General features: G+C 39.0%; 1 protein-coding gene across 3 annotated transcripts in view; it reads left to right on the top strand.

The window, feature by feature from the left end:
• Positions 1-14,948, top strand: part of ATP8A1 (ATPase phospholipid transporting 8A1) — a 3,191,789-nt gene that overhangs the window by 1,169,128 nt on the left and 2,007,713 nt on the right. For all 3 annotated transcript variants that reach the window (XM_044061519.1, XM_044061518.1, XM_044061517.1), the window contains exon 11: positions 13,064-13,229. In XM_044061519.1, the coding sequence (XP_043917454.1) occupies positions 13,064-13,229 (166 nt within the window). The remainder of the gene's footprint in view (positions 1-13,063; positions 13,230-14,948) is intronic.

Raw genomic sequence — 14,948 nt, 5'->3', positions numbered from 1 at the left:
TAAACACTCCAGACAATACAAATCGACACAAAGAAAGGTACAATATGTACAAGTGCGGAATGTGTAGACAGTATGAGTGCATTTTAGAGGGGGGTGGTTTAATCAAGTTTTAATCATCACACATTCAGATTCACACAGAGGTTCAACTGTAAAAGTATAGGAGTTGTATATTTAGCATTTTGTGACTTCTGTTTCTCATTTTATATTGGTAAAGCTGAATACCCACTACACAAAAGGGTCTATATCATGAAAAGACATTTACACAAATACGTAAACATTGAACTGTATAGCACGAAGTGGACTTAGAGCGAAAGTCGGAAACCTCGAAAATAGAAATATCGAATTTCCATGGTTGGCTCATCTGTGGATTAGCTGCATAAGGTAAGTGTTGGATAGTTACTGAGTCTAGGATAGGGTGCGGGTTAAGGTAAGTGCTTAGATAAGTAATGTATGTTAGATTTAGTGTAGGGTTAGAGGTAGGGTTTTGTTAAATGTACGTATGTAGTTTATTTATTTTGTTTGTGTATATTTTCGTAGGGGAAGTGTGCGGTAGTTACGGACCTTAGGGTTAGGGATGGGTTAAGGATAGTGCATAGATAGTTTTGTATATGGGGTTTAGTAGTGTTGGAGGAGGGGTTTTGTTAAATGTATGTATGTGGATTATTTGTTTTGTTTGGGTGTATGTCTGTAGGGGACGTGTACGGTAGTTATGGACCTTAGGGTTAGGGAGGGGTTAAGGAAAGTGCATAGTTAGTTGTGTATGTGGGGTTTAGTGTCAGGTTAGAAGTAGGGTTTTGTGCTTTACTTTAGGTTAGAAGCAGGGTTTGGTTAGTGTATGTATGTGGTTTATTTATTTTATTTGGGTAGGTAGTATATAAGTAGTGGTGGGGTTGGCCGACTATGACAGTTCGATTTTTTTTTCACTGTTTAGTGCATTCGGGATTTCGCGGTTCGCGGTTTAGGGGTCGATGTTTTGGTATTCACGCATAGGGTTTTTCACTTTCGTAATATAGACCCTACACAAAAGGCTTTATGAATATAAGAATGACATAAGACAAATGCCTTGTATAGGCACAGCACGGTATGCAAAGAAAATAAAAACGTTATTTTGTTGTTCTAGAACAGGTAGTAAAAAATACTAGAGTCCTTGGGAACAGAGTATAGAGAATTGTTATGGCAGGTGGGCTTGAATACAAGCGCAAAAATAGGTTTAAATGATGCCACCTCTATAACTTGTTTATTAAAATTAAGGGCAGATAAACTGTAGTCCAGTGTTGAGTGATTACCTTGCTGTGTTATTGAGTACTGTTTTTAGCACTACCAAACTACTTATAAAGTTTTAGTATTTAGTATTTATTTATGTTGTTTTAAAAAGAACTTAGATTAATTTATATATTTCTTGTATCCCCATCAGTATGATTAATTATGGCATGTGCCTTTAAGAAAGGAAAAATATTTTTAACCAGTTTTAACCTGCTTAGTGTTCATTGGCTGTATCATTAATTTATTTTGTATTTAAATGAGCATTTGTATGATGTGGTCAGTTCTGATGAAATTCTTATTGTCACGGATGAAAGTGCGCAACTCATTTTTATACTTTGTCTTATTAAATTCTTTTTGGCTACTACAGCTCTCAACTGACTTCAGCCCTGTTATACTATTGAGCATATCCCTAAGAGACCTAGTGCGATCTAAGAATAGAACACATTGGAGTAAATGAATACTCGCTGATGCCATGGTCATAGCAGTAGCCACTAAGAAGGAAGTGATAGAGCAAGGTTCTTCTGTCCACCCCCCCCCCAACAGAGAGTTTAGGGATATGGACAGGTTTGGGAAGCATGTTTATGCTTCAGTGACCTTTGCCCTTAGGTCACTGAATTATTTGGCACATTTTACAAGACTTCTGAGGGATTTGATTAAAGAACTTTCCAAATCGTTCTCTGGGACCACATTCGAGATAGAGAGCACTATTTCCTTGCAGATGACTACCCTTCAGTTTATTTCAAACTTGTCCTTGAGGCTTACCTACCACACAGCTGAAGGTACCTCAAGAGCAGCGGGTTGAGACATTTCCATCAGAAGACATGCCTGGATCCGTTTATGCGACTTTGCAGAACCCTTCAAGTATTCTTTCATTAATGCTGTCTTTGACAGAACCTTCTTTTTTTGGCCCCAAAGTAAAAGACATGCACTCCAGGTGTGAGCAGGAAGGGAAAACCATGTCTGCTGTGGGTGTATGTTTTTCGACCCCTCAACAGACCTTTTCTAGGAACCAATGGGGGTGGATGGAAAATGTGGTTCAAAAAATCCCAGGGTCCCTTCCAAGATCAACATGAAGATAGTTCCCCCAGAGGCAGATGTGCAGAACTCAAATGGAAGATGCAGTCCCCATGGCAGAGGTGGTCTGCATAATTCATGATCTAGTGATACCTTCTCTGGCAGATCCTATTAGCGCTCCTGAAAGGAGGCCTGACTGTCCATCTCTGGAGGTAGTCAAGGGTTGCCTATCCCTGCACCGGACAGCCTGGCTAGAAATTACAAAAGATTCATGGGTGCGGGGGTTAATATCCAGAGGTTATATAATACCATTTTCCCATCCACCCCTGCTAGTATCGAGCAAATTTCCCAACATTCCATCCACTCAGAGGGAAGCAGCAAACTAGAAATAAACAAGGTGTTAAAAAAAACTAATCTAAGAGGTTCCCTCAGACCAGAAACAGTCTGAAACTTATTCAGGATTTTTTTTAGTGCCAAAAAAGACAAGGGACTGGAGATCAGTTTTGGATCTCAGCAAACTAAATTGATTGGTTCAGCATACAAAGTCCCGGATGGTCATGGTTCAGTCCATTCTACCATATCTGCACAAATACAACTGGATGTGCTTGATAAATCTTTAGGATATGTACTATCACATCAAAATGAACAGACGATCCAGAAGATATCTATGCTTCCGGCTAGAGCCAGCCATTTCCAATTCAGAGCACTGCTCTTTGGTCTCACTACAGCCCCCAGGGTATTTATCAAGTGTATGGCAGTAATTGCAGCTCACTTGAGACAGCATGGATTCTGAGTGTTTCCGTATCTGGACATTTGGCTCCTAATTGCTCCAATCAGACATTAACTAATTCAAGCACAAGACTATGCAACTCCAGTTATGCTGTCATGTGGGGATTTCTGTCAGTTACAACAAATCTCTGCTCAGTCCTATTCAAACTGTGGAATTCATCTGTTCTCTGTTCAACACGGTCACCCAAATAGCTTCTTTCCCTCTGTCCCAAATTCAAACAATTCAGTCCCAAGTCAAAAAGATTATTCAAAGCTCTTCTCTTTCAGCTCTTCTGATACTCCAAGCATTGGGATCCATGTCAGAGGCAGTCGCTCTTGTACCACTGGCAAAGTACCATGTGAGGATCCTTCAATGGACCCTCGCAACTCAATGGTTTATTCTCCGTCAGTCTTTATCCAGTCAAGTAAAAATAATGCAAGCTTGCAAGAACTGCATTCTATGGTGGATCCAGTCAAACCAATAGAAAGAAGGCCATCCCTTTGTTTTCCCTCAACCCAAGACCACAGTGGCCCTGGACGTCTCTCAAATCAGGTGGGGGGCACTTCTTGGGAAAGACGGTCCAAGGCACATAGTTTCCTGAAGAGGCCAACATGCATATCAATGGGCTGGAGATGAGTGCTGTCCTCCTAGCATTGCAAACCTTCCAAGACCTTCCAAGACTCTTTCCCAAATGTGACTCAGATGGACAATATGTTAGTGGTGTGGTATATCAACCAACAATGGGCAACAGATTTTACCCCCTTTGTCGAGAAGCTATGATAGTATGGCAGTGGGCAATCTCATCTAATAGCGTTTTCATAGCAATGTACATTCCGGGGAAGTCCATCGTGATTGCAGACAAGTTAAACAGGTCTGTTCTAATGCCTCATGAGTTGTCTGTCAACATGAAAGTGGCAAAGTGGAGTTTCTGTCAATGGGGCTAATCGTGCTGCAATTTCTTTGCATATCCCTTCAACAAGAAGTGCAGCAAGTTCTTTTTTCTGATCCCTGCAGCGGGGGAGTCCCCATGAGGCATGTACTTCATGCTTGGCCCTCTGGTTTCCTGTATGCTTACCTCACAATTCCCCTTATCCCCAAATTTCTCCAGAAAGCATCTTAGTTGAAGAGCACAGTTATCCTCATTGAACCTTACTGGCCTTGACAGATCTGGTTTCCCTTCTTTTGGCCTCATCTTCTACATCTGCCCTGAATTCTGGATCCAACTCCAGACCTACTGTCTCACCCAGCACACGACTTATCCAGAAATTGTAGGCATCAAGTTGACCACATGGTTTCTTTTGCTAGACAGCCCAGGCTCCCCTCCCATGTCCATCACATTATTTTATGATCCCGCAAAGCTTTGACCAGAAAAAATTATGAATGTAGATGGAAAAGATTTGTTTGTTGACCACATAAAAAGAATTTAGACCCCTTTTTATCACCAATTTCTAAGGTTCTTGACTTTTTAGCTACAGATTTCAATTAAGTAGCTGACTCCCTCATCTGTCAGAGTACAATTAGCAGCCATTTGCAACTTTCATATGGAAGTAAATAACTCTACCTTAGCTTCCTCCAAGCCTTGCAAAGCCTTTCTCAGAGGAGCATATCTACGTAGACCTCCTTTAAAGGATCTTACACCCCCTTGGGATTTAAGTATTGTTTTATAGCCCTTAATCCAACACCCCTGTGAACCATCTGCTAAATGTGAACACAAATTTTTGACCTGGAAAACTGTTTTCTTAGTTGCTATTACTTCTACCTCTTTATTCGATTTTTCACAAGGATAGGGTATCTTTACAGACCAATCCTTCCCTTCTATCTAAGTGGTGTCAGACTCCATTATTAATCAGGTTATCAACCTTCCAGTCTTTTTTCCAAATTTCTTAAAGGAGAATATATGTTACATCTGTTGGATATTCATAGACAGTTACATTTTTACCTTCACAGAACCAAAGAACTGAGGAAATCTGAACAATTGTTTGTTTCGTTTTCTGAATCAAAATCAGGCAAACCAGTTTCTAATGTAACTTTAGCCAAATGGTTAACTGATTGTATTACTTTTGTTTATGAAAAAGGGGATTTGTCTTTACCAAAACCCCATTCCACCAGCTCTATGGCAACTTCTTCAGCCTTTTTGTTTAGAACTCCTTTGGATGATATTTGTGCAGCTGCAGCTTGGGCTCACCCTCACACCTTTATTGCTCATTACAAATTAGATCTGTTCTCAAGGGGTAGAGTAGCATTTGGCTCAGCCATGCTCAGGAATATCCTTCCTTAGAGTCTTCCTGGGATTTAGGTAGCTGGGGCCTCTGTCCCAACAGTTAATGAAAGAGTTGGAATGACAACATCAGATTAAAAAATAATGTACTCACCTTAACATTCCTTATTTGCTGTCCATTTTCATTCTTCCTCAACTTCCCCTCCCACCAATCCCCTCCTTTGCTCTAACCTTGGAGAGATTGAAAGATGTTAGAAGAACTGTTGTTCCCTTGTTTGAGCCCCATATTCTGTTATTTCCTTATTCTGCACTACTCTGTAGGTCTGTGGGCAACAAACTAGGAGTGAGGTATCTAAAGTAACCACTGAGCTATGGGTAAAGGGAGGAGCTCAAGAGTTTCCGTGTTTAAAATCTAGACAAAGCAACTGAGTCAGATCCAAGGATTGGATCTGAACCCTTCAGTCCCAACAGTTGAGGAAGAGTGAAAACGGACAATACAAATGGAATGTTATGGTGATTACATAACTTTTTGTTTTGTAAGTCCTAGCATTTCCCCCTTGAGCAATGCTCCAATAGAAATTACAGCAGGCCACAGGAGCTTCTACAGCAAATGTCTCCCTGTATAGGCAGATACAAACCACAAAACCAGGGATAGCCCACTTCCAAGAGTCAGCCACAGCACCTCTGAGAACTTGCCCAACTGTTCACCTCAATTGGCAGTCAGGGGTCAGATATTCCTCCATCTAACAGTGTGGCAGGCCATCCTGCAGAACAGATGACTCAGTGAAATCATTTCCAGGGGCTCTATCCAATCCCTTTCACAATTGCTGCCTGGGCACCATCCTTCCTATTTCAAATGCCCCAGCTCAACAGAAGCAGGCAGCTAAAATGGAGTCTGTTAACCTTCTTCCAAAAAGGGCTATTGAACAGGTCCCAAAAGACCGTAAATGGTCTAGAGTTATTTCCAGATTCTTTTTAGTCCTCAAAAAGACAAAGGACCTTAGGCCAATCCTTGATGTAAGCAGTCTAAACATTAATGTAAGGAAAATCAAGTTCTGGGTGATCGCAGTGCATTCAATCCTTATATGCCTTTAGGCAGGAGATTGGATGTGCACTTTGGACCTTCAGAATTCCTAACTACTATAAAGATAGCCAAAATGTGGTTGAAGTTCCTGCACCTTCAGGTAGGAGCCAGCCATTACTAATTCAGAGCCCTTTCATTTGGTTTTGTCACTCTCACCCTGTTTACCAAAACATTAGCAGAGATATTTGCTCACCTGAGACTACTCGGGATCAGAGTGTCTGGCTGATAAGTTATTCAAAGTGTGTTGCACGCATCTGCAGAGGTGGTTACATTTACCCGGTCTAGACAAAGATATCCCTACCCCCAAGTCACAGTCACCATGGATGTGTTTACCCTACCCTTGGGCGGAGGGCTTTTGGAAAGGGTAGATGGTCCAAAGGACTCAACAGTATGCTTCTCAACATGTAAACATTTTGAGAATGAAGGCTGTTCTCTTTGTGTTGCTGTCTTTTCAGGACGAACTTCCCTAGGGTGCAGTTTTCAGTACACCCATACAGTGTATGGAACATCAACAAATGGGTTGGGGAGGAATCCAGAGCCTGTCCCCTGGAGAAAGAGGCCATGAGGCTATGGAAATGGGTAATCAACTCACATTGCTCTCTAATAGCAATGAACTTCCATGGTCAACCCAAACTCATTAGTAGAGTAGTCCCTGAGTGTGTTATTAGCGTGTATGATTCCCCATCACTGGGGTATCTCTTGCTGCAACCCATTTACATAGTCAGTGAACACCAAATGGAACAACTTTTCTTTTATTCCTTCACAGTATTAGACACCCTGCAGTGCCTTAATTCATCAGTGATCTCTGGGGCTACTGTATGCATTTCTCTAGGCTCCTCGAATACAATTTTACTGAAAGTTAAAATTTGCAAAACCAGATCTATTATCCCAGCTACCTTTTGGTCTTGACAGGTTTGGCTTCCATGGCTGTGGCCTTACCCAGTAAAGAATCGTCTTCTTCTAGACCTCATCCAGGATGCTTTTCTTGTCCATCTGGCAAGTCTTATCCAGACCTACACTCCCTCAACCTATCTAGGTGATTTCTCCAGTTCCTTTGATGGCCAGGGACTCTGTTTACCCACCTAGGGTCGTCCAAATTGTAACAGCTGTTCAGACACCTTCTACATGTAAAATTGGATAAGATTCTTTCTGTGGGACATTTAGCAAGCAGTGCATCTGTTTATCACACCCATCCCTGCTATTCTTTAGTTTTTGGCTGATATATTTTGTGTTTCATTTTTGTTTTCAAGGTGAGTGTACATTTAGCAACCATTTCAGACTTTCATCAGGGGTTTAACTCATTATCCCCACCATCTCAGGAAGTTTGTAAAACCTTTTTAAGGGGCACCTTCCTGCTGGGATTTGTCTTTAAAGACATTGTTCCTCTATGGCTTCTCAGCTTTATCTTGGAGAAGCTGACATGCTCCCCTTTTGAAACTGTGACCACAACAGAACTTAAATGTTTATCTTGGAAGACTCTGTTACTAGTACTAGTTACACGAGCTGGAAGGATTTCAGTCTTCATTTAGTTAATTTCATATTTAAATTTTTATAAAGACAGCATCACTTTATAAACTGATACAGGATTTGAGCTTAAGGTGGCTTCAGTCTTAAACCTCAGTCAGTTAATTTTTCTACCAGTTTTCTTTTTGTATTTTTAAACAATTAATGAATGTAAGCCACAATGTCTAGATGTTCAACAACAATTGAGGTTCTATTTACATAGGACCAAAGGTCATAGAAAGGACGATTATTTTTTCTTATTTTTCTTGCAAATAGTGTGTGTCAGAATGTTTCCAGAGTTACTTTGTCCAGGGACTGTCGGATTGTATTGTTTACTGAGCTCCATCTTATGTTAATATTTTGCTCAGCATTACACAGATAAGCAACAATGTCAGTGAAGATAGAGAAACACCAAACATTGTTAGTTTTGTCTGGTCACAAAATTCTACTGGCTACACCATTCCCTGTAGTGCAGTCTGACTATTACCACAGCCTCTCTGTTATCTTCAAAATAATGACTGCACAATGCTCCTTCCAATAAGATCTGCTCTGCAATGGGATCCCCTACATGAGAATAAATGGAAATAAGGTTCTGAAATTGTTTGCTTCATTTTCCTGAACCACTAGGACTGAGATGCCTGTTTTTAATCTGCTCTGCAGCAGTTTACAAACTCCCTTTTGTCAATAGTATCCTGCATGTTGCTGTCTTTTTACCATCTCTGGTGTAAGCGTCTCAGAAGTGACGCACAACACGAACACTCTCCTGTATACTAGTGATAGCACCCAAAAGAGACCCCAACTGCCAGGCCAGGGGAAAGTTAATGGGGAGGTTGTGAAGGATGAACCATGAGCATGAAGATCTGCTGTTATGGTATAAGCATAACTTTTGAATCTGACAAGGTATGATTCATCTTCCTTAACAACTAGGGCAGAGTCTCTTCTACCTGAGTGGATTTGAAAAATAATGGTGGCTCCAAAGGAAGGCTGAGATCTAGAGACTGCATCCAGCTTATAATGTCTTGTGAAAGTACTTAAGTGAAGCCCAAGTTGCAGCTGCACATATTTTCTGCATGGAAGCATATTTGAAAAAATGCTTGTGAGGTAGCTATAACCCTCTGTTCATATGGTAGCAGCAATTTGATGCAGAAATAAACCACCTTGGCAAAGTGGACTTGGGGACTTATTATCCATTTTCATAGGAACATAGAATAAAAATAATGAAACAGTTGTGATTCTTTCCTGATGTGTTGAACTGTTCTAATAAAAGCATGGCTGTGTATGCACATTTGTATGATGCAATAAATATTTTCCTTCATTAGCATCCTTTGGAAACAATAGTAGAAGATTAAAAGATGGTTAAAATTAGCCTCTGGACTACCTTCCACTTGAAACTAGGAATCTAGGAGTAGTTCCCTGAACAGCGCTGTCTTTATGGATGATTACTCTTGCATGATTAATACACATGGCCTGAATTTTAGACATTCCTCTTGCTGATGTAGTGGCTGCCAAGAAGAGTTTTCCAAGAAAGACATTTCAGTCTTGCTTTAGAGGATGACTCTAATAGGGTTATAGCAGCTGTCTGATAAGAAAGACACTCCTAAGGAAAGCTTTATAGGCCTTCAGAGAATCTAAGGACAAATTTTGAATTCCTTGATGGAAATTAGAGATGGTAGCAGTGTGAACTTAAATGGAAATATACATCAGCCCAGACACAAACATTTGAACAATGTAGTCTAGGACTGCCAGAACTGGAGATGATAAATGGTGCCTTTAGCAAAGCCCAGACTAAAGAACATGTAGCTTACTGTTTGCATGCCATTTTGAACTCAATAATAGGAAAGTATTGGAAAATCTATCCACTTATAATACAGCCAAAGTGAACATGAGAGTGCAGTAATTCTTTGGTTAATGTTTAACTTGAATGGGTTTTAGTGAGCTCATTGGCTTTCATCGTAGTTGGGAGGTTTGCTTCTCTCCTTACTAAGGGTGTTTGGGCTGGATTTTGACCTAAGAGGAATTGTTCTTCATGTTCTTTTGATTTTTTTAAATGGACCTATGAAGGGTAGCTTGACTGCAGTTGGGTCATATTTTATGTTATCTGACGTTCTGGTAATTTTTCCGTGGTTTTCTTTTTCTGAATACATGTTTGAAAATAAGAAGAGTAACTTTTCTCTGAAACTTCTAGTGGGCCAAATTAACTGAAATAAAAGTGTGTTAGTTTTGTTTTTTGTTGTTAGTTTTCTTGGCCACACTGTCCTGATTAAGGAGGATGAATATTTTGATTCAAGGAAGAGAAACGTGATTTTAAAAATTTGGGGGCATTTGACGTGATGTTGTAAGCCATTTGCAAATTCCTAAAAGAGGTTTCTGGTATGTTTTGATGTATATAATAAAATCTTTTCTGGTATCTTACTTATTTTATTTTACTATTGGCATACTACCCAGTTTTTATGTGGAAGATACCAGTTCCATGTAAGCTGCTTTGAGTTTAAGTGATTAAAGACATGATGGGTTGAAATAAATTGTAGTGTAAAGAGCAACACTGTAGCTATTCAAGCTATTTTTTTTATTTGATTGATAGATATGTGGAATCACCATATGTTTACTGTTTTATGATTGTTAAAATGTTTCATTTTCATATGAAGTTCACATGCTAGCCTTGTGTAAGCTGCTTCAAAGTTAGTCAAGAGTTTATGAAAAATGTATTTGGTTGCCAAGAAGTAAACTGCACAGTAGAGGCAATCTTGTAATGTATATTCATCTATATGTTGATCTGACTTGCAAGATGGGGTACAACAAGATAGGTGAGAGGGATGCCAAGTACTTGAGTTATCTTATGATAAGAGTACAGGTAATGGTTTGTCTGTAAACTGGGTTTGGAATATCTTTTTTTGAAAGTTGTGTTGACTTGAGTAGCCCGTGTATACTGGGTTAAGCTTTAGACTTGAGCACTGCAGTTTCAAAGATAATATTTGTTTTAAGTTTGATGTAGCAGTGAAGTGCTAAATTTGTTTTATATATCGTGATGATGTGCCATTACTGAAATCTGTGGTTGTTAAACTGGCAAATTGTATACTTGCTGTTTGTAAACTGGCAAATTGTAAACTAGGTGTTTGTAAACTGGAAAATTGTATACTAGCTGTTTGTAAGACTAGATAATTTAAATGTTGAATTTACTTTTTGAAGATGATTAATAAAATAGTGATACATAAAAAATAAAAAGTGCTGGCTGAGCAGTATGATGGTTGGGCACTCGCAACACATGGGGTATCATGTCATCATGTATAGCGGTGTACTGTCTGTTGCAATTTGGCCTGTTTACTTTTTGTTAATACCATGGTTGTCCATTCTCCCTTTATATCTGTTGGTCTCTTCATTTGCTGCCCAGCTGTTAATGATGTACGCTGTTATCTGTAATCATTCAAACTTGCTAACTATTCCTCTAGAATTTTCTTTTGTAAGCTTTGTGAAGCACTAGTATCTCTAGCTCATTTCTTGCAGTTTTTAAATTGCAACTTGCTCCTTGCTCATTCACTCACTGTGTTTGCAACTCTTTCTATGCCTTTCAACCACAAAGGAGTCACTCCCTCCTATGTGTTAATGCTGATGGTAATCTTAAGCTTCAGATTTTATTCAGTTTGTTCTCAGTTATTTTTAATGATTTGAATGTTAGTCTGCTTTTTATTCCATTTGTATTTTTGCCATATTGATGTCTGATTCTTGCATTTGTTGTTGTTGTTGTTGTTGTGTCTTTTGGCTTTTCCCGGTTAGGGGTCGCCACAGCGGAACTCCGGTCTGTTAATGATTGGCAGTAGATTTTTACGTGCTGGCTTTTCAGGCCTAATGCACAACCTTCAACGAAGGAACACCCATTCACGCATGTCGCCACACAGAAGACACTCTAAATGAGAATCGAACAGGCAACGTCTAACTGCGAGGCGACAATGCTACCGCAGCACCACCACTGCGATGTCTGATTCTTGCATGTTCTCAGCAAATGTATATTCCATATATCCATTTTTTAAATTGGTGGCCCTAATAAAACTTGCAGTGGTAGCAAGGTTTATCAAACTTCCTTATTACCAGCAACAGTCTCTAGGTCATCCTGAAGGATCTCTAGGCATTAGACAAGCCGGTAAATATAATCCCTCCAGCGTGTTCTAGGTTTGCCCCGGGGACCTACTGTTAGTGGGCTCTTTCATGATATATCTCTTCCTGAAGGCTCAGACGGTGCAATCACAAACAGCCCAATACAACTCAACTGACTTCTCTCAGTCAATATGAGCAGTGGCTGTCCTCTGAGATCTTCCCAAATTAGAGTTGCTCACTCTCTCTCTGCAGAGGAATCTCATTTTTTGCCACTTGTATCCACAATCTTGTCCTTTCCATCAGTACCCAAAATTGGACTGTTGGTGAGGATGAAACATTGAGTCAGTAGTAAGCTGAGAATTTCATCACGTTACTCATTTATCTTCTCATCACCAGAGTCCCATACAATACCTGTAGTACTACTATTACTGCACCGAACCACTTGAGAGTCTTCCAGTTTCCTCTACCTATTGTCATGAACAAGGCTGCAAGACACTTAAACTCCTCTGTGTGAGCTACCCTTCCACCTGCTAACAGCAGTTCACTTTTTCCGGAAAAGAACATGACATCTGACTTCGAGGTGATAGTTTAGTCTTTACTCTCAGATGCAAACTGTTGTAGTGCATGCAGAAGGTAGCAGTGATGTGGGGCCAACACAACAATGTAATCTGTAAGTAACAAAGATCCAACACTTATGTTTCCTATCTACATAGTCTACAGATCTCAGCTGTGCCCTGAGACTATAGACAGAGAAAATCACAAACCGTAATGTAGACAAAATACACTTTGCATTTTTGAAATTTAATCTTGTATGCACAACTTAAATATAGGGCTTCACTTGCATGGTGCTTGTCATAATTTGTACATTCTGTATATGTAATAAAGATAAATCTCTGATGTTTGTATTGCAATTTGCAGTTTTGTCACTGAAGATAGGCTTTTGCTGTCTAGCTTTTGTAGTATGGTTTTTGTAGCTTTGTGATATTTGCAAGTGATGAGAAGGAAATTACCTGTCCCTCCTAGAACTGGTATGCTTTTTGTAGTTTTGTATTAGTTGTAATAAATAAGAAGAGAATTTACTGTCATTTTTTAGAAAATCTTAGAAGTGTTGTATATGTTGCAGAATTCAACCAGACCTCCTCTTAAACTGTCAAATGTGGAAAGAATTACAAACATACAGATTTTGATACTGTTCTGCATTCTACTTGCTATGTCCTTGATCTGCGCTATTGGCTCTGCAATATGGAGTAATAAACATCAAGACAGAGACTGGTACATAGATTTGAACTGTAAGTATCAAAATTGTTTATTCTATAGACTGAATGTTGCCTTAAGTATTCTTCTGTTAAGTTAAAACTTTCTAAAATGTTGTGGTAAGATTCCAAGTAGTGCCAGTTTTAATGCATATTATGTGACAGCAATATTGTTTTAGAAAACTTTTCAGACATTAGGTCCCTCTTCTATGTGCCATCAGATCCTCTTTTTTTCTTTTCTACCTTCACGTTTGTTTAAAAAATATTCTTTTCATATTTTGTTATAAGTGAACTGTTTTATGTATTGAAAAATTATGAGTTTATAACAGTGGCAGGGAATTGTTATATCTGTACTTTTGCAGTGGAGAATGTATGGTACATACACAAGTGCAAGCCAAAGAGTCGACTTTAGTAAATGGGGTCAACTTTTGCATGAGTTGTGTTTTCATTAAAAGTAGAATCTGGTAACCTGTCAGTAAAAATAAAAATGCATGCAAGAGAAAAACTGTCAGCGACAATAAGAAATGTGCTCTTAATAATTAAAGATGCTGCTGGTGCTTTTGGAGATCAGCTCTTTGATTGTGGAAAAAGTGAAAGAAACAATGCCCAGAGTAATATATTTTGGCTTGTTGCATTTATTCATAGCCATCTCCCCATCCCAGTCTCTGCAGTTTTTCAAAAGAGAGAGAGAATGGATTGCTGCTTTGCACAGTGTACATTTGTTATAGCTATCAACATATGAGGCTGTATGTGGTGCCCTGCCAGTAAAAGGTACCCGCAAGAAAAAAAAAAGCATGTGTGAAGATAAGAATTTCTGTTACCTTTGCAGCTTTTGGTGATCATGTCTCTGATAGGATGAAAGTGAAAGAAATGTTGGCTACAGTAATGTATTTAATTTGCTGTTATCTTTCACGGTCACATACACCCCACTTGGTTATTGTAATTGTTAACAAAAAGAAGAGAAGTGCTTACCTTAAATAGTAATGGGTAGTGGATTGGCTAGCTATGTTCTGTCACTATGTAGGAGAACTTTCTTTATGATTCTTATTGGATCATTCATCGATTCTTTCATTACCAATGTCTGATTTGTCATGCTGTCAGTGCCTATTAAGATAAAGTATGTACTTGGATAATGAATGATTGTAAGCGTCATCTGATAATATGTAACTTGAAGAACCACACTCATTTTTAAATCTGAAAAAAAAAAAAAATTAAACAAAGTGCACAGCTATAAGTTTGAATGAAAATGTGTAAAAAACTGAAAATGTATGAACTGCCCCCTTTTCAAAAACACAAGTTTAGTGTACTACAGATTATTACTAATAATGTTCAGAGAGGTGATATTGTTAGTATGACTGAATATTGCGAATACAAATGGATACTTGATTGACTGGATTAATTGAACCTGGTTTAAATGAGTTTTTCTCTTTAAAACCAGTATTGAAATTGCGGGGATTACATCACTGAACATGCAACTAATTAATTTGTTTTGCAGTGATCTTCCGAACAGCATCATCATGTTTGCAGTTGCGGAAACTGTTGCGATTCATTTCTGACAACTGTTTCCTAATCTGGAAAATGGGGACAGCCATGTTGTATTTTTGTATTAACTCCTGCTTTACAGTACATTTTGTTATATTGTCATCCTGTCCATTTTATATGCGATCTTATTTTACTATTAACAAATCATTTATCTTCATTCAGACTTCTGATTACTGTTTTAGCTTAGCTATACTTTTAGCAGCACTTTAGGTG

The sequence above is a fragment of the Protopterus annectens genome, chromosome 2.part0 (assembly GCF_019279795.1).
Source record: "Protopterus annectens isolate FY-2018-M chromosome 2.part0, PAN1.0, whole genome shotgun sequence".
Classification (NCBI taxonomy): Eukaryota; Metazoa; Chordata; order Ceratodontiformes; family Protopteridae; genus Protopterus; species Protopterus annectens.
Note: the sequence above shows the minus strand (reverse complement) of the source record. Positions and strands in the feature narration are given on the sequence as shown.